Source organism: Pelmatolapia mariae, linkage group LG5 (assembly GCF_036321145.2).
Source record: "Pelmatolapia mariae isolate MD_Pm_ZW linkage group LG5, Pm_UMD_F_2, whole genome shotgun sequence".
Lineage (NCBI taxonomy): Eukaryota > Metazoa > Chordata > Actinopteri > Cichliformes > Cichlidae > Pelmatolapia > Pelmatolapia mariae.
The window spans coordinates 2292768-2313672 of record NC_086231.1 but is presented as its reverse complement, the minus strand read 5'-3'; the positions used below and the strand labels follow the sequence as shown (position 1 = coordinate 2313672).

The 20905-nt window shown below is 43.6% G+C and overlaps 1 protein-coding gene across 1 annotated transcript in view; it reads right to left on the bottom strand.

Moving 5' to 3' along the window:
• The window catches only part of mmp24 (matrix metallopeptidase 24), a 73314-nt gene that overhangs the window by 30351 nt on the left and 22058 nt on the right, over positions 1-20905 (bottom strand). The window contains exons 2-5 of the mRNA XM_063473323.1: positions 14879-15027; positions 12665-12781; positions 4182-4281; positions 2586-2790 (exon numbers count right to left, since the gene is read on the bottom strand). Of these exons, the coding sequence (XP_063329393.1) occupies positions 2586-2790; positions 4182-4281; positions 12665-12781; positions 14879-15027 (571 nt within the window). The remainder of the gene's footprint in view (positions 1-2585; positions 2791-4181; positions 4282-12664; positions 12782-14878; positions 15028-20905) is intronic.

Genomic DNA, 20905 nt, shown 5'->3' with positions numbered 1-20905 from the left:
ACTCACGATGGTGCGCCTGTAACTGAGGCAAAGATTTCCCAGGGCCTCATTAAATATATTAAAGTTATTGCAGTTGTAAACACCAGTTTGCCTCACAGGTCTGCTAATGCTCCTTCAGGCCGGTGCTGCTGGCTGAAAAGCAGATTCACAGACAGTCTGTGGGATTTACAACAACAGCTACAAACAACTTTTAACAACCGAAACCAGAAAAGAGCAAAGGAAGATCAGGGAATAAAAGTGTGCGTCTGAATCCTTTACACTTTATAAATACATGTAGTTACACGTAACGCTTCATTCATAGTTTTCCTCCCGCCTCTTCATGGGAACTCGTGCCCTCAGCTCTGTCCTGCAGGAGTCAGCAGGTTAATAACGGAGACCGTCCCCTCGTCAGGTTTTAAGCCCAGGTGAAAATGAGGTCGGTTCGTCCTCCCAACGTCCTTCTGAAGCTGATACTGTGAATTAGTTTTCACAGAGTCTGAGAACTTCCCCGTCTCACTATCTCGTCTCTAATCTTTCAATTACTGCGTGTGTGTCTGTGTGTGTGTGTGTGTGTGGAGGGATTTTAGAGATAAAGAGGCTTTTTGAGGACGTGCAGAGAGGACCTGTGACCACACAGACACGCTGAGAGAAGATTCAGCGATTAATCAATAATTTTACCATTTTATGTAAAAACCTGTTCGTCCTGACAAACTGGTGCTTCGGTGCTTTTTCACGGCCAGCTCGACTGCTCTCTGCCTCCATCACAGGTTTGAAACTGATCATTGAAGCACTGTTACACATAAAAGCCAACGTTGTTACAATAGTTTAGTTGTCACAGTTAAATAGTCAGTGTTTAGGTGAATCTGGTTAAGTTTTTGGGGGTAGAAGCTACCAGTTTCATATTAATTTTGCATTCATTCATTTAAAAACACAACAAAAACAATCAAATGTCCAACCTTATCTCTTTAAAATGCTGACGTCTTAGTTGTAAGACCGCTTTTCTTCTTCACTGGCTGTTGGTTCAAGTTTAAGCACCTCCTTGGTTGAGGTTCAGGAAATAACACAGTTTGGGTAGAAATCAAACTCCGGGGTTTAAAAATGAAGCCGGCATCTCAAAGCTTTTATTCAAGGCACTTTCCATCCTTGGCTCTTAATTAGCCATCAGCACAGTGACAGCAAAGAGCGACCATACAAGGAGCTGGCCTTACCATCGGGGCACATTTGGGGATCAATGTGTTGCTGAAGGACACAGTCACATTAACATCTCTGATCTCTTTCTAATCTCTTTATGGCTGTTCTTTAATTACATCTTTATAGTTATGATGTTAAAAAGGCACAAAAATCTTTTCTGTCTCTTAGCGTTCGTTTTATATCTCGATTGGATCATTTTGTATCTCTTCGAACTCATTTTGTTTCTTTGTACTTTTTTCTGTGTCTGAGTTTATTTCCTTTGGTGCACTTTTGAGTTTCTTTGATGTTTTTCTGAATTTAAAGATATATGATACGATTTCAGTGCAGGCTCATAACTGAATCCAAGCAGTTCCTCTAATGTCCAGTTGAGGCTGGCGGTCCTGAGTGTCAGTTTCCACAGACGTCCATGTAAAAATGTCCAAACTTACCTCAGAAATATGTTTTCAGCCTGATACAAAATGCAGCTTTGATCTTTACAGCTAATTTCACTGTGAAACTAATCAAGTTAGGGAACCTGGGCAGATAATGCCAACACCCCCATAATCACCCATCTTTCATATGCAGTCTGTGGGTAATGCTAACCACATGCTATAAGCACACTGTAATCTAAGATAAAGTAAAACGCCATTTTCTTTGAATGCTAGACAGCTTCTAAAACATTTAAATAGACTTGGTTTGTTTAGCTGTTTCATGCATCAGGGGCAGCTGTTCTGGATCACTATCTTATAAACAGTTCGAGCTGAGGATCAAACCACAAACCTCGCAAATGATCCACTCTTCCACCTGAGCCATCTATTCTTTATGTTTAATCGTTTGATGTTCAGACCCCTGCTGTCTGCGGAAACACCGCCTGCAGGAGGAGAATCAGTGGTTTGCTATGTTTATACGCGCGTCTGAATAAAAGTCTTCATTAAAATGAAAGGAAATCGTGGACGTGTCCTTGGATGCTTATTTCAGCCTGAAACAGAAAAAAAGAAACTCGGGCTGTAATGTGGGAACGCAGACTCAGAGCTTCTCTGTCAGAGCTAATTCTCGTTTGTGCTAATCTTTCAAACCAGATTCCTTCTCCCGCTCTATCAGTGCGCCCTCCCCGCGTCTCGCTCTCTCTCTGTCAACACGTTAGTTATTCAAGCAGAGGGAATCTGGCACAAGTCATTTGTCAAAGTGAGATAGAAGAAGAAGGAGAAAACTACAAAGTGAAGTGTGTTTTCGCCTCCATTTTTCATCCAGTGACTAAACAGAGCGGCGCTCAGAGATACGGCGGCGACGACTGAGGACATCTTCGCATTCGAGGAATTTAATTTACAAAAGTTAGTGAAGAAAATAAATGATAATTTAATCCATTAGCTGGTGTTTTATAACCGTCGCTCAGCATGTTTCAGCGCCAAGGTCAAAGAGACAAAGACTCGGCTAACCGTCGTGGTTGGCGTTGCCAAGCGTCCAGGGCTCATCGGAGTCAAAGTGCGTGTCTCCTCCGATGCCGGCGCCGGGGAAGTAAGCGTGGGCCAGGAAGCCCCCCTCTCCGTCGAACGGGGAGCTGTCACCGTGGAAACCAGAGGCGAAGAAGATCATGATGTCAGCCTCTTTGCCCTCGTTCTTGATCTCCGAGTACGGCACCTCCTGAGCGGGATCAGAGGAACAAACAAGGAATCAATATTTCAGAAGATTAAAAATACTGTGAGTTATATGCGCATCAGAAACGATGGCCTGACTTCTACTGTACAACAAATACTTATTTCATATAAAAATGACAGTGACTGTAATCAGAGGTTTACTCTTTTAACAACATATGTTTTGCTGTGGTGTGTCCAAAAAAGGCGGAATCAGCTGTCCGTGCTCAAAGACATCTTCCTTCACTGAAACGTCTTCTGGGCTGATAAACAACAGGATTTCTGCACATCTGTTTCAGCTGAACAGCTGTTTCCAGCAGCTGGACTAAAGCTAACTACAGGTACATGTTTTTATACCCAGCCATGACTCCACAGTGAGCAACACAGATTATAAACCAGACGATAATATCACAGGTTATTCACTGATTGCAGCTAGAACAGCTCGAGTGCTCGATCAGTGGGTTTCACTTCGAGGCCACGACGACACTGCTGAAGGTCGCAAACCAAAGCACTACGAAGCTCTTCTGTTTATTACAGCGTCGAAGGATCTTCTGCTCCTTGTGCACTGGAGAAAGGTGAACTTGATCCAGAAACCACCACTCTATCGATTGATGGAAACAGTCATAATAGCAGCTCCTGTTTATGGACTTTTCACTGTATGTTATTGTAGTCTGCTGTGGTGTTTAGAATTTACTGACATATTTTCCATTGTTTGGGAGACAGACACTATCTCTACTTTTAAGATTAGGCTTCAAACTTTCCTTTTTGCTAAAGCATATAGTTAGGGCTGGACCAGGTGACCCTGAATCCTCCCTTAGTTATGCTGCAATAGACGTAGGCTGCCGGGGATTCCCATGATGCACTGGGTGTTTCTTCTTCACTCACCATGTACACCTCTCTGCATTTAATCATTAGTTATTACTAGTCATTGTCTCTCTTCCACAGTGTATTTTTTGTCCCGTCTTCCTCCCGTCACCACCAACTGGTTAGCAGATGGACGCCTGGTTCTTCTGAAGGTTTCTTCCTGTTAAAGGAGTTTTTCTTTCCCACTGTTGCCAAGTGCTTGTGCACAAGGGTCGTCTGATGTTGGGTTTTCTCTATTATTGTACTGTATTGTATCGAGATGATTAATGAACACAGAGCATGAGAATAACTGTTTAGAATAATAAAAAACTACCCATTAATCGATGTAATATTTAGCTTTTTTTAAAGGTTATATGTGCGATGTAACCTCTCTGTCCAAAGCAAATTTCTCCCAAGGAAGACAAATAAAGACGCTTTGACTTTTTTTGAGTCGTTCCCTTACAGTATTAAGTGCCTCGAGGCGACTGTTGTGATTGGGCGCTACATATGTTCCAGCTTTCAACCTGCATGACTCAGGCGTGTATCTGGACGTCTCACCTGGAAGGAGAGCGGAGTGACGGCCTGCCACACATTGAAGGCTTGTCGAATCGCTCTCTGGGTGTCCTTCTCTCCAACTTTGGGGGTGAAGTTGGATATGCTGCGAGAAAGAAAAAGACACCACAGTTCAAATAAACAGCGTGTTCCCACATTCACTGTGAGGTGAGCAGAGGTGAGTGAATGCGGCTGTGATGATTGTGTTGCCTGTAAAACCTGTGCACGCACACAACATGTGCAAGGAAGCATCGGCTAAAACAACAAAGACAATAAAAAGTGTCTTTGTTGATGCAAAGATCCAGACCTGTACACGCTTTAGTAAAATCAGCGGATTAGGATTCAGTAAGAGTCAACGAGCAGCACGGTCGGCACGACGGCTGATGCGTGTTCGGCTGGAAGAGACGAACGAGGCAGAAAGGTCATTATAGAGTAATTGCAGGAGACGATGTGCCACCCATAGCTACTCTGCTGCTGCTGCAAGAGAGAGGATGGGAGGCATATCATTACATGTTTTATCACTCACTTCACTGTCACTGGAAACACTTTCATGTAGCGTCTTTAAAAGCAGCCTTTTAAACCTTCGGTGTCACTTTCCAACCGTGTCGGAGGAGACAGGAGAGCGAGTCGAGGAGCGAGGGAGCGTTAGAGGACAGATGGGAGTAATTGGCAGAGGCAGAGAGGGTGGAGAATGGAAAAGAAAAGCCAGGACAGGAGAGGGAGAGCGAGGAAAAAACACGGCGGGATAAAACAGCAAAGCAGACGGCTGAGTTCATTTCACACAATCTGTCTCTCGACGGGGGAGCAAAGGCTTTGTTCCCAACCAGAAACATGCATTATGGAAATAAATATCAGCACATTTACACAGTTGCTGTAACTCAACATTCATTCATGAGCACGGCAGCTTCCTGATGTGAGAAAAATAAGTCCAGCTGGCAAAGAAATAGAAATGTTTATAGCACTTTACAGGTAGTCCCTGGAAATGGATTAAAAGTTGTTGTGAGCTGTGATGGAGTGAATAAAAAAACGTCTCGAACGATCTAGAAGATACAGATGCAGATTGAAACTCGACGAGACGCCAAAAACGAGTTTATTTCACCGCTGAACGCAGCTGGTCATGTATCATGCTATGGTGCTTCGCTGGCATGTCCCTCAAACCAAACAAGCCCCTCAAAACTGGACTAATGCCCTTTGACCCCCATCTATTCCATAAACACAGGATCCAGAGAGCTTCTCCTACAGCTGATGGGCCTCCACCTGAATCCTGACTCCACGATGGGGAGTCATCACGAATCCCTGTTCCCTCTCCTACGGCCTAAATACCTTGGGAGATCCAACCAGGGGAAAGATGCCCTCAGCAACGTAGCTGCTTGGGTCAGAACCATACACCACGTTAGGGTGGAGCTTCATGGGGTAGTAATTCTTTGGATTCACAATTAGTTGCTACCCCAAGTGGAGGAGTTCAGGTATCTCTGGGTCTTCGTTCATGTGTCGGGGGAGAGTGCAGACTGGTTTGCTGTGACAGCGAGGCTGTAGTACAGAGAGACGTGAGCACGAAGCTGTCAGCTAGCTACGTTGCCACGCCCACCCGTGAGCACCATCTGTGGGTAGTGACTGAAAGAATAAGATGGATACAAGCAGCAGAAATGACCTTCCTGTCACAGGTGTGTGGGCGCCTCGTTAGAGATTCAGGAGGAACTTTAATCTGTGCTTCATATTTCACATGGACAGGATCCACCTCAGTGCTTCAGTATCTGCTGTGGGTGCACCCAAACACCTCCTTGTTGGTATGTTTTGGACATGTCCAACCAGCAGGCCACCCACGCTGAGAAGGTTATAAGTGAGGAACACGAGAAAGAGAACGCACTGGAGGCAGACAGTAAAATCCAAATCCTTTATCCAGGCAGAGGTCACGCACAAGTAATCAGTGAGTGAAGCAAACAAATCCAGAAAGGGGAAGACAAAAAGATCTAGAACACACCCAAAGGTCACACAGGAGGAAACCGAAGATTAAAGACTGGAAAAAACACAAAAACAAAAAACTAGAAGCCTGGAAAATTTGACTTGGATTATTTAACATGTCAGCAAATTTAATAAAATCATAGAAACCCAAGGGACACACTCAGAGACAAACGCACACAATCCAAACTGAAGGGGAAGACTGGACTATGGACTAATCAGGGAAACAGGAGGGCAACGAGATCCAGAGGGAACACCAAGGACCAGCAAACTCTAATACAAACAGACTCGAAGGATTAAGGAAATCTATAGAAATCAAAACACAGATAACACCCAAACTGAGGACCAGACTGAGAGAACCTTCTCATCAACGAGAATATATTAGAATTAAACTCCAACAAACCTGAAAAACCTTGAGAACAAACTGCGAGCGGTGACAGGAGGCGGCGGCTGGGGACAGGTACGTCCTGCCCCTGCAGCCCACATCTGATAAGCTTCAGGAAATTGGTTCAGCTATCGTATACACAGCAGCCTGCACAGATGGGGCCTCCTCCATCAGGTTAATGTATGAAAACTCAAACAACTGGAATTCTAATGACTGATCATCTGCAATATGTCATCAGAATCACATCATTTGGAAACATCATTAATAAACCTATATTATAGCAAAGTTTGTGCTTTTTCATTTTTTGGTTTGGTGTTCAGAATGAATTCAAAATGAGGTCACATAACAGGAAATGAATATGTGGACAGAGTCAGTGACGGCTGTGACAGCAGCTCACTGCGAGTTACATAAAGCAAAGTTCATCTTCACTGAAACCAGATCAGAAAACAAAACAAGATCAACCTCGATCGTTGTGCTGGAGCTAAAGAGAGCTGCTCTTTGCAACACATGGAAGAGAATCAACGATCAGCTGATCCGAGAAATCATTTTAACGACTCAATAATAATTCTTCAAGGAAATCTCCAAACATGACGAGCAAACATCTCGTTTCTCTTGGTTCTTGGAGTTTTTTGACCAACATTTAAGGATGCAATTGATTAATCAATATTAAAAATAATCATTAGTTGCAGCTCTATTAGTGCAACAACATGATAATATCATATAATATCTGTCTGAAGTGGACAGAAGCACGTCTGAGGAGATTTTACTGCATTTCATAACTGTGCCTGCAAATCCTCTACGAAGTTTATTTATAAATCCAACTCCCACCCTAAAGCCTGGTGATTAGTGTGTGTGTGTGTGTGTGTGTGTGTGTGTGTGTGTGTGTGTGTGTGTGTGTGTGTGTGTGTGTGAGACAGACAGCTAGGTAGCAGTTGTATGATTTGAGTAAATGGTGTGTAACGTTACAGCAGTGAAACTGGCCAAATGACCTGTGGCCAAAACACACAGATGGCATACTGTCTGACACACACACACACACACACACACACACACACACACACACACACACACACACACACACGTCTAGCACTCGGTTGGATATGCAGACACTGTAGTCTCACACATTTAATGCATTTAGATAATGAAATGTGCTGCACAGATTTCAGGTAATGGGCGAGAAAAAGAGGAAATCAGAGAAGATGACTCCAGGAGTTCTTTGGAGAATCGGAAACGGAATCCTTAAAAGGGAAAAACCCAAATCGACAATGCTGACAGGTCACTATAGTTTGCAATTAACAATTAGCAATTTCTTCCCACAGGGTGGAGGCTCTCTCACGGCTCACTCACGGTTTGTCTGTCAGCCAGTGGTGCTGGACAACTAATGAATTCTAAACACAGAACCTTAACATCAGATTTTTATCCACCATGCAGAAACATCTGGAAACATCTGATTGGCACCAGCTTCATTTTTCAACATGACAATGATCCCAAACACACGGCCTGTGCCATAAAAGCATACCTTTATATAAAACACACAGTGGAACACTGTCAGTCATGGATTGGCCTCCACAGAGCCCGGACCTCAACACTCCTGAAGCAGAACAAGAAGCTGAAACATCCAAAGGAGAGCTTTGGATGTCCCTCAGAATGCCTGGAGAACTATTCCCAAATATACTTGAAGACATTCCTGTTTTACCAGCAGGATATAAAGGAATGAGGCATCTGCATAGTACTGCATGTCCACTCTGTTATCATCTGTGTTTATAGCCTCTATTTTAAACATATCCTTAACATATTTCTTTCCTACAGCCAATACTTTCCTCCATCATCCACAACATTTTTAAGATGTAGGCGAGCATTAGCATTAGCTGCAGGACGATGTACAGTAAGTACAATCAGACTGTTTAAGTTACTGAACGAGGTAAAATAATTTTAGCTAAAGCAGCCTGAGGTGGTTAGCTTAGCTTTAGCACAATTTGCAAACACCAAAGAGAAGATCAGGCACAAAAATGATTTTCATTTGGAATAATTTAATATCTACCTGCTGATGGTGCAAAGTGAGAAGGATAAATCCTGAAGGGAGCATGAATATGTGTGCTGCGAAAACATTTTATGTCACAGTGAAAGGGATGAACCCTGTGGAGAAAAATAAAGGAGGATCCAAGTGCAGGCACTCGTTGAGGTGTGAAGGAGTTTTATTGTAAAAATAAGACACGAGTAGAAGATGGCAAACAGAACTAAACTATACTGGAAAAAAATAAACTACTAAACACGAACAAGGGTGAGCGGAAGCAATGAAGGTTGATAACAGGGAGACACACACAGCTGATTCACAGGAGATAAGCAGACAGACCAGCGACTAGAATATAAGAAGACACGACTTAAATACACACAGAAGAACAGGGAGATTACACACAGCTGGGGAACACAGCTGGAAGAGATTGACGAGATGAGACAAGGGAGGCAAAACTGAATACACTCACATAAGACACGGACTTTCACAATAAAACAGGAAACAAGAAACCATTACACAAAGACGCAGACTAGACACAGAACTAAACCTACACTAAACACGACACACAAACCTAAGAACTAATCTCTTAGCAAGAATAACTGAACATAGATTAATAATAATAACAATAACCAACAAAGCACCACAAGAGAATGAGAAAAGAAGCCATAATGCAAAATCACCAAACGTCTGACCAAATGTTGAATTCTGAATTATTTAATAAGTTCAAATGTCAGGGAAGAGTCACATGAATCTGGGAATTCACCGTCTGGATCAAAGTTCATGGAAAAGGTTTCAGCAGCTGTCTGGATACTTCACTAATATACGGATCAGAATTTATGGAAATACTTCACAAAGAACACGAATTTCTACACGACTGAAGGGATTCATCCTTTAGAGGAGCTTTAACATCTTTATCTGATTGCAATCCATCGCTGAGCTCAGTCGGAGCAGCTCTAAATGCAGTTATTCTCTTCTTTTGTTTCTGTCCTTTGACTGGCTTTTAATGAATTTGCTTAGTTGCAGAGGCAACGGCATAAAAGGGAAAACATCATTCTTCTGAGTGCTCTCTCAACTTCCTTTGGCCTTCACTTGTATTTTCTTCTTCTTTCCAGCCTTCTCTACTCTTCTTAATATCCACCTCCTGCACGGAGGCTTTAGTGGAAATTTTCACTTGGAGATGCACAGTTGCATAATCCTGCAGCTACAGTATCGACACGCAGCCCTGAAATTCCTCTTAATGCAGAGCAGAGGCAGAAAAAATCCTCCTGTCTGAGCTCATCGCTGTCACTCAGGTAAGCGCACTGAACGGCAACCACCTTCATATCGTATTGTTTTGATGCAGCATGTGAGCCGGGTATGTGTTGGATACACACAGAGCAAAATCAGGTTAGGAGCACACTGTGTGGGAGCTGCTCTCTGGAGTTGTTGTGTAGATGTACACGTATGCTGAGTTTCCAAAAGCAGCTCCTCTGGATGATTCAACGCCTTAAATCTAAACCTTTAGCGTTTATTATTAATCTCTGTCTCTCTTCCACAGCATGTCTTCATCCTGTCTTCCTTCTCTCACCCCAACCAATCACAGCAGATGGCCCCGCCCCTCCCTGAGCCTGGTTCTGCTGGAGGTTTCTTCCTGTTAAAAGGGAGTTTTTCCTTCCCACTGTCACCAAAGTGCTTGCTCATAGGGGGTCATATGATTGTTGGGTTTTTCTCTGTATGTATTATTGTAGGGTCTACCTTACAATATAAAGCGCCTTGAGGTGACTGTTGTTGTGATTTGACCCTGGATAAATAACATTTCCTTTTTAGCTACAATAAAGAGTAAAATCTCACTAAGTGCTTGGAACATCTTACAGTTTTATCTGAGCTAAAATTACTGCTACAGTGGCTCAGTCAGCCTGACATCTTCAGATCAATGCATAAATACAAATGAGTCTGGAACCGCTCAGTTCATTTCTCACATTCAAAGGGCTGCAAACCAGAATCTCTCTGGAACAGACAGACCTGTAACCAGCGTTAGATTCTTCATCGTTTAAGAGCAGTTTTGTCTCCTTCAGAGAAACTATCCTGTAATTCTGTGTGTGAGATGGAAACGTTCTGCAGTCCGAATGAAAACAACAAGTTCGTGATACTCGGGTTTTAGCAAAGGGCTGCTCACATTCAACCTGCAGAGCTGCAAAGATCATTCATAGTTTCTCCAGTTCCAGTTAATGAAGCATTGGAAGCTTAAGCTCAGCTCCTGCACTTTCAGTGAAGGTACGCCCATAATTCATGCAAAGGATCCTGGATGTGACAGTAAGGTGGCCCGAAGCGCAGCTTGGCAGGTGAACACGAATACTGCATGGATTGTAAATGATGGAACACAACCAGCCTAAACACTGGCTCCATATCACAGAGTGTGAGTGGAAGAGGCTGGTCTGGCTGGCTCTGGAGATGGGCCGGTGCCTCGGAAGAAGAACAATCGAGTTAGAAATGATTGGAGCAAACGGCTCGAGCGACGGCAGCCGAGCTGAAGACAACACTGCGAGAATGCGACAGCAGATAACAGGTGAAACACGAGGAGGCCCGAGGAGACTCAGATGCAGTAAGGGGTAACTGGATAGCGCCGATCGCACGCTGTGGGTTTTATGTAACGTTGTAGAGTGGATCCCAGTAAAGCAGCAGAACTGGGATGCGCCCAGAGTCTCGTGGGAGCTGCATAATTTACATTAGACCTATAAAACTCTGAGTGGGATGGTGTGGAGAGACGGGGGTGGAGGAAAAGCAAGAGGAGGCTGAAAGGGGATTCAAACATCTAAATAAGAAACTATTTGATCTCAGATGTTGAAGCAGGAGAAGAACAGAATTAAACAAAGACGTGGAAAATTTCAGCGAGAGGGAGAAAAGCAGAGACGATGAATTTAACCAGAATGAAACGAGAACACACGATACGACAAAACCAACCAGAGACATAAATAATATTCACACAGAGGTGCTAGAAAATGACAAAGACAGAGAAACACAAGGATTTCTACAAAGAGATACCGAAAGGGAACTCGTGGTGGATGAAGGTGGAGCTATCAGGAGGCTGCTGCTCGCATCACACTTCAAATCAAAATGGAGGATGCTGTGATGTCACTGAGACTTACAGGAAGGTCTTTCACTGCATTAAAGCTCTGCAGAAACCTTTTCTACTGAAACATGAGAGGGAAAAAAAGTTCATCCTGGACTCATGAGTGCCGCTCATCGAGCAGAACCACTGAGAGTTCTGGAGTATTTGGAAAGTCGTAGCAGATAGCAGTGAATGCTGAATACTAAATGAGCTCAATGAGAGAGAACGAGACACTGACTGTTGCTGACCTACAAGCTAAACCTGGTACTATGCTTCTCCTCTCATGGCCCCTGATAAATACACAAATACAAACTAACCACAGCCCCATTCAATAAGGAACATTTTGCTTTTAACAGTTACGACGAGGCAGTTTATTAAAAACAGCCACAAACAGTTAAAGTTCCCTAAAAAAAGATTTTTGGTCCCCAGAGCTGAAACTAGAAACAGAGGATGGAAACGAGGCGTTCAGGGCAGCAGTGTTTACTTACTGTTGGTCATTTTTACCAAGAAACTGTGAAAATACACAAGTACTGTTTCAGTTTGATTCGTGGCACTGAAGCTGGATTTGAATTTGAGAGAGACGCAGTCGGGGAAAAGAAGCAGAGAGAACTAAAGTAGGAGACAAAGAGAGAGACAGAAGAGAAAAAAAGTGGGCAGGAGCTGGGATGGGTTCAGAGTCCCGTGGGACGGCTCTAATCTGCATTAGACCCACATTACACGGCCGAGCTGCTGGTTGGATCACACAGCCGAGGGTTTTACTGTACGTCCACAAAGAAGTAAAGACGGAGAGATGTGGGTGGGTGGATGTAATGTATGGATACGTGATGTGTTCAGGGTACCCTGGGACGCAGCTAATTTACATTAAGCCCAGGCTGGGAGAGAAAGAAGGAGGATGAAGATGGAAACAGAGAATTAAGAAAAAGAAACACTCACTCAGGATCCCATTAACATGTGCCGGCCTCTTTAATAGCTGTGTTAGCTCAGAGCGCTCAGTTACTGCCATCTTAGAGCTCATTATGGAAAATGAAGTCAGGTATGCACACCTGTACGAGATCCTTTTATCTCTCCACTTCTGTCCCGTCAGCGCGTAGCGTTTGTTCCTCTGCCGCCGGCTGGTGTGAGGATGATCTGGGACGCCACAGCGAGGTCTCCTCATCCACCTGAACACAACAGCAAAATGTTCGTGTTTTGGCACAGACTGGATGGTTTCAGCTAAACAGGGACAAAACAACAATTTCAGTGAACCGTGTTTATTGGAAGCAGCTTTGTTTTTAGGGGAGACACGGCTGGAGATGGTTATGAATTAGTTTTGCATTTGCAGTTACAGGACCAACTAAACTATCTCATGTCTGCTAATCATCAGTGCCATTTTTAGTTTCTCTTAGCTGTTCATTATTCACCAAAGCAGCGCACCACAGCCGGTAGTTTCACATATTTGCTTTGACACATTTTTTAAAGAATCGATTTCACTGGACGCTTGAACCTGGGTGCTTTCACATGTTAATGTAAACTACGTGTAAACCACTTCACTGTGAGGCCATTTAAAAGTACTTTTGGTAATGAAACTACAGAATTGATCTAAAACTGTTATCACCAGGGGGCAGCGTTTTACAACCAAGTGTGCTGAGATATTTTCGAATGTTTGCTGACGCTCTGGTTACCAACTCTTCCTTAGGAAGCTTTGCTTTTTCCCATCATAAATAAGAATGACATACAGGATGTGCTCGGAAGCTCCCGGGACACAGTTTTTATGCTGATGTTAAGTGTAGAGGACGTTTGGAAGCAGTTATCGAGCTGGGAGAGCGTTGGTGACTTTTAGGCACCCGCCTCTCGTGCTGCTCAGCGCTTTAACTCTGTAACATTTAGAACTGATCACTGAATATCGGGGAGTGATAAGACTGATAATCTTTGAGTTTAATGGAGATGCATGATCTTCCAAAGAACTCTTGGAACATAACGACAGCCATTAGATTTCTGCTAAAACATTTTAAAAAGCAGACTGTTGAAGATGATGTGAGGATGAGCAGCACCCACAGGAAGCAGATTCACTTGTGGAGAGCAGTTTGTGTGCTGAAGCAGAGGAAACACATTTAAATTGAAAGCAGTGAGGCTGATTGCTTCTGGATGGATTAAGTGTCTGTGAAATGTCAAAAGGGGGTCAACGCTCAGCTTCGCAGAGCTCCTTCGGATTCTTTAAATCATTGTTTCGAATTTCTGGCTCACGCTTTACATTCTGCTTCAGTCGTATCGTTTTCACAGCGTCGTTTCAGACACTTCAAAAACATCTGAAGAACAGCTTCAGACGACGCGCTCAGCAGCAAACAGCAGGCGGACGCCGTCAGAGACAAGCTAGTAAATGCAGTGCAGCTAAAGAGGCTCAGGTTAGCAAAAACAGAAGAGTGTAACACTTTAAACTGTTTATACTGTTACACTGGTGGGTGGTCACGTTAGTGATCAGAAAATGAAGCTTTTCTGTTTCTCCTTAAGTGGAAATATTCAATGGTAAATGTAAGTGTGGTCCATCGTTTGGAGATCACTGCTACAGACACACCAAAGTCAAGCAGCATAGCTCACAGGCAGTGGCTGCTGCCCCTCAGTAGGTTTCTGGAAGCTAGCCAATCAGAACACAGCAGGCTTTCATGGAGCAGAGCCTTAAAGGCGCAGGAGCTACCGTTTTGTTTCAGGTAGAGGATGAAGTGAGGAGCACCAAAACCCAGATTAACAAAAAGTATTTTTTTGGACTGTGAATAAAAATAAAGATTCACTTATTGAGAAATGAGCAAAGTTGCAAAGAAATAATATCATATAGTATAATGTAGTGTGTGTCGTTTGTGTGTTAGCCATACAAAAGGAACATTTACACAGTAATTTAAGGTGTATTAAAATATCATCATGTGCATTAATAAAATATTTACTGATTATTGAATACACATTATCATGACAGCTTTTCTGAACAGGGCCAAGAGATGAAAACTGACAGTAACAGGATTGACAGATTTCTCTCTCGCTGCCTGCGAACATGCCTTCCCCCTTTCCTCGTCCTTCGTGTTTGACCAACAGTAACAGATTTTCCAACAGCACCGAAGGCTTTTAAATCTACCTCCGACTGATCTGGTATGGAAATCTCATTTTTTATGATACGCATGTTTGATTTGGCCAAGATGTTACACCACATGCTCTTCATGATGCAACGGTCCCCGCCTGCACGAGGAGTGCCCTGCCTTTTCCACTTTTACGGAAACGTCCCGATTACTCACTCGATAGTCGTCTCATCCAACACTCCCGTCACAGGGATGCCGTAGAAGCGCTGCATGGCGGCCACGGCAGACTGCATGGCCTTCTCCTGCCGCAGGTCTGATGTCCGAACGTCGTGAGGCAGCAGGTAGCCGTAGTTCTTCAGCCACGTCTGAGAGAAACACAGACAGAAGAGGTCGGTTACACAGGACTAACCTGCTAGACAGTAGAGCTACAACAGACTTTCTGTAGATCCTTCCTAATTCCCAATTATAGAAACATAATAAACATACATCATAGACTTCTCCAGTGTGCATATGCACAATAAAAAGCTGTGGTATTGTCCATGGTGCTGAACCGCAGGCCAAATGTAACCAGGTTGTGTAACTTTAATAGAAAGGTGTGCTAATTATTTTGTCATGTTGGTTGCCTTAGACACACAGGTTTATAAAATAATTGCAGACAGATATTTCTTTAAGTTTCATGGTGTCAGCACAGCACCGCCCGCAGCACCGCCCCTCCCCACCTTCCCACCAATAAGCTGACAGCTGCCATTTGGATTCAAATTCACGCTCCTTCTAGGGTCTCACCGTTCTCCCTCTGACCTGCTGAGGAAACCTTTGATCATAACAAAATATTCAAATATTACAAAACAGGCTCTCCTTACAGCCCCAGAGAACAATCGCACATTAAAGTTTCCCTCAGTGTTCAAGTAATTCAACAATAACTCCTGCACATCAGCAGGTTTGCAGCAACATGCAGCTGCCAATAGCTGGTTCAGTTTTTACATCACCAAAATTTAAACAGTTTCATGTTCCTGTGGCCTCAAAACACCACAATTTATTGGAACAATAGTTCAAAACACAGAAAAAAGGCGTAACGAGTAGGCAGACAAAAAGATTCAGGGTGAGTGAAAAGAAGACATTGAACATGCCGGAGAGAAACTGGGGTGCCAGTTCCTCCGAATCCCAGAAAATCAAATTCACACTGATCCAAAATCGATGCTGAATCCACAGTTTTCCTCAGATGAGTCTTATTACATCGTATTTTTCATTTAGCAGACGCCTGTCTCTTTAATGTGACATAACACAATCTCACAAGCCTCCGGAGGGAGAGCGAGGAAAGGCAGAGAGGAAGACGGGTAAATGAAGAGGAGGGAAGGGAAGAAGAAAAGATGGAAAAATAAAAAGGAGGCTGTTGAAAGAGCGAACAGCAGCACGGAGAGATAAGAGGCAGAAGGTTTCAGAGGGAGAGGACACGAGAGGTGGGTGAGGTAATGAGGGGGGAGGCTGAGCTGTTCTCTACAGTAGGTCATTAATAATTCAGAGCGTGGCAGCCTCTCCCAGCAAGTCCGGGCCCAGAAAAGCGAACGCCTGCCCGACCACAGACGCAGGCAGCTTTCCAACACCGAGGGCATTTATGGAAGCCCGTTTCCCCCAGCGAAGACGCGTCGAGCAGGAAAACACACCTAAGAAGATGTTACATTAAAGTCAGTCAAGATAAAACCTGTATGTGAAAAACACGACGTTTGACCAACGTTAATTCAAGATTATTGAACCACTCATGAGACAGATTGGGAACATTTTTCCATAAAAGGGAGAATTGTGAGATTTCAGTTCAATTATTTTATTTATATAGCATCAAATCATAACACATGATGCTTAAATTACAATATTTGCAATTAAACAAAGCACGTGAGGTCATTTTTTAAGCCAATAAGTCAACACAATGAATTATTAGGTGACGCTGAAGAGATTAAAATGACAAGATTTCGAGGAAAGAGTCAGAAATATGATAGAATAAGTAAAACTGATGTGGCAAAGATAAATATTTAAATCACTATAAACATAATAAACAAAAGTAGAGATAAAAAAAATCTAAATTTGTAAACATAATTTTAAATAATGGTTTTATTTATCAAATAACATTTTAAAGAGTTAAAATAGTGCAGCTAGTTTAATATGTCCTGAAAGCACAGATGCTCTTCCATATTTCTAGTCTGAACAGAGGAAACATGAGTCAGCATGAGCGTGTCTTTCTTTTATTATAATCAATAATTTTACTGGACAGCTAATTGCTGTTGATGCTCACATGTGTTTAGATTTGAGATGCAGGGTTTCTGATGTGAGAGCTGGTCTGTAATTCTGCTGTTTAGCTAACTTATTTAGACTCTGTGCCGATCTGCTTTTAATCCAAAGTGTAAATGTAGACACAAAGTGCCACATGGTCCGTGAGCTGAGAGGAAACTGACTGCTTACAATCCAATTAAAAGCTCCCCTGCAATAAATCTGTGGCGATGACAACTTCCACTGCAACAAAACATCTAAATCTGATTCATGTGATTTCATCCTGTCCCATCTGCTCAGGCAATAAAAAACAGAAACATATCTGAGCTCCGGGCAACAAACACAAACTCTCTTACTGCATCTGGCAGGCCTACGTTTCACTGTGAGAAGGAAACGAGTCAGTAAGGAGCAGCGTGCACGCTAAACTCTGCAATTACAGACAGAACGAGAACAATGAGCCCGTTTGGTTTGTGAGGACCGGGAAATATTTCCAGACCTCTGAAACAAGTGTGAGCCCTAAAGCTGTGATTCACTCGTCGTACATCTCTTTGAAGGCTGGTCACTTGTAGGAGTTCCAAGCTCTGGTTGCCTAGGTGACCTAATTTATTTATTACCAGGTCAAATGTCAATCAGCATATCCATTTATTTGTAGCTGCTTCAGTCGCTTGTATGGAAGGTCGGTTCACCCTCGTCGTTATTTCACAGTCGTGGGTAGCTGCAGGTCAGGAGGTGCAGCAGGTCGTCTACTAACAGTAAGGTTGGTGGTTCGATCCCTGGTTGCTGTGCATGCCAAAGATACTGAAGTCTAAGTTTCTCTCTGATGGTTCCATCAGAGTGTTTAATGTTAGACTGAAAGCACTCAGGCGCAGAAAAAAGCGAATGAGTCATGTTGTAAAAAAGCACTTTGAGAGCTCAAGTAGAGCCAGTGCGTTTATTTTCTGTTCCAGTGTTTGCATCGCTCAAAGACAAATGTGAAGCAAAGTTTTCCTTTGGTTAAGATATTAAAGAAAATCTACCAGAAGCAGAGGATAAAGTAATTTTTATTTTTGCTGAGCATGAAAGCAAAGCTGTCGATTTACTGGTCAAACTAATCGATCTCTTACCCTCATTTATGGTCACAAACTGAGGGTTAGACTGCGGCACCCACGAGCTGGACCTGGATAAGCCACAGGATGAACTGATGGATGAGATCAGCCTATCCACAACACGCGGTTAGCCACTAATATGTCATCCATTGCAGGAGCAGCTGGAAACAGGGTCAGTACATCCAGAATTAACCAGCCGATAGAGGAAGAACAAAATAAAGGAGGAAAATGAGTGAAATTATAGTCCTTAGAGGTGTTTCCTGAAATATGTTACTGTTATTTGAGCCCAGCTGTCAGCTGTACTCCTCTTTACTCCCCTTGGTGCTTTTCTAAAAACATGCCAGTAACACAAGGCTATCCTTTGCTTCGAATGGAAATAACAGTCTGCTCGGGTCCAAGTTGCAAAAAGCAAAAGTCCATGTGGCCTGCAATGTGTTGTCACTGAGCAGAGCTGCCTGCCTACACGTTTTAACTGCAGTGCATGCGACCGTGCATGAGCCATCCGGGCAGAGATGAAAAAAGTACAACAACAGCAACTGATGGTGTGTGCAGCTGTGTGCAGCTGTCCTCGTCCTCATCAATGAGCGTGAGTCAGGCCTCCGACACACCTGATTCAGATCTCAACGCCTCTTTGAAGTTGTCCTCCGAGCGCCTCGCTACGATCATTTTAAATCCACACGCACTGAAATACTGAACTTTCTGCTTCTGTGAGGCCTCTGAGGACCCCGTACTGCACCGGTCACTGTGTCTGTGAGTCCTCATACATGTGCATCCATGTGGTTGTGTACGTCTGTGTGTGTGTGTGTGTGTTCAGAGCTTTGATGGAAGTGTAGTAATTGTTGTATAATAGCAGCTAGTGAATTATTTAATTCAAACTGCTTCCTCTGAGCTGGCAGCTGCTGGGTGAGCACACACACACACACACACACACACACACACACACACACACACACACACACACACACACACGTTTTCATCACTTCAGAGGATGTTACATTCACTTACATTTATTTTCTGAACACTTAAACTGACCATAACTTTAAACACGTCCCCATTTTAAAACAATGATTTATGACTTAAAGATTTTCTTTGTCTCTGAACTGAAACCGAGTCCCCGTCAAATTCACAGCCCATGTGTCCTTCTGCTTTACGAGGTCTCGTTCTGACATGATACCCTCTCTGGGCTTTTATCCAGCCTGCACTCTAACCCACAGATGGACCGAGTGCCACCCGGTGTTTTCACTGAAGAGCTCAGAGTTGCAGCTTTTGTTCGGAGCCATCATTTCCTGTTGAATCCAGAAACTACCAGATAACTGGTGCAGGGTGTTAGCTTTCACAGTCTGAAAGCACAAACCTCTCTACCTCAGACCAAAGTGATGCCATCACAACAGCACAACAGGTAAAGTAATCATCTTTGTAGAAAGAAATAATCCCTTAAATAAAATCTCCATCAGCTGGAGGCAGGACAGCGTCCGGGCCGACTTCTGTCACACAGCTGTCAACCAACGACCACGCCGCGGACAGCAAAGCCTCCTGTAAGCCTTCAAATCTAATTAATGGGCCAATAATTTCCCACAGGACGAGCGCACACATATTAGAGAGTCTGAATTTATCAATGGAGGCCATAATTGCTGGCTGAAGAAATGACAGGCTTAGTATTTCTACTAAGATGGTGCTTTCTGAATGGAAGTGAATAGAACTTGAGCGGGAGGCGTTCTGAAGCCACAATCGAGTGACCGTTAGATGCATAATTCACTTTAAGCTGCTTTCATACTTCTTTGAACTGCGGACTGATCAAAAACACTTTTAGCGTCTCTGAAACTCACAAGAAAATGAAGTTCAAGAGTTCAAATATCACTGTCTGTTCTTCACATGTGGCAGGAAAAGTGGAAGGTGAGGCTGACAGGTGGATTAGTGTAGGCGGAGCCTCCTATTTCCCATGTATCATTCTACAGTCCAGCCCTCAACTTTGGTCACGAGATCTGGGAATGAGCGGAAGAGCAAGTAGATGCAGCCGAAATGAGTTTTCTCCAGGAGCTCGGAGCAGAGTCGAGAGGAACCCTCCGAGGTAGCTCGGGTATCTGATCGGGACACCTTCCTTTGGAGACTCTTTGGGCATGTCCAGTTTGGAGAAGACCCCGAGTTAGGACCCAGAACTCATTGGGGATCTGGCCTGGGAGCTAATCGGGATCCTTCAGGAGGCACTGGGAAGTATTCTTGCTTTGCCAACTGCCACTAAGACTGGAAGAACCTGGATGGATCTTCTGTCACTGGTTGCACTTATCCAAGAACACGTGTGTTATTATATACTGGATATTAAATGAGATTAAAACAATAAAGCACATGTGAGTGAACAGGAAAGGGGAGATGGAGGAAGATGATCTGCTGTGAAGAGTCTAAGTTGGGAAAGCGAAACTACAGCGAAACCACCTCCGTGCTTCATGTATGCGCCTCACACAGCGGGACTGCAGCGGCATAAATCACCTCCAGCACTGAGCCCTCCACACGTGAACATGTTTAATTCATATTCTTATCTGACTCGGACAAATGCTCGCTCGCAGCAGGCGAGCGGTGATTCATTAGACGTTGTGGGAGTTTCCGACGCCATGCGGCACGCCTTTCAGTAAATGAACAAAATACTCGGACCGTTATCCAGAGAGAAGGACTGAGGCAGGCAGCGGCACATTTACAGCCTCAATGCTGCTTATGCTTAAAAGAAAAAGGCAAGAATTCCTCCTGTGAGCAAAGATTTATGATTTATGGCCTTCAAGGGTTGATTTTTGTATGTAACAGAGAGACGTTCCTACTGCTCAACAATCAGGGTCTGAAATATCAGATACTAGAACTCTAAGTAACTTTACATCTACCGAAGGAAATAAATTAGACGTGTTTCAGACAT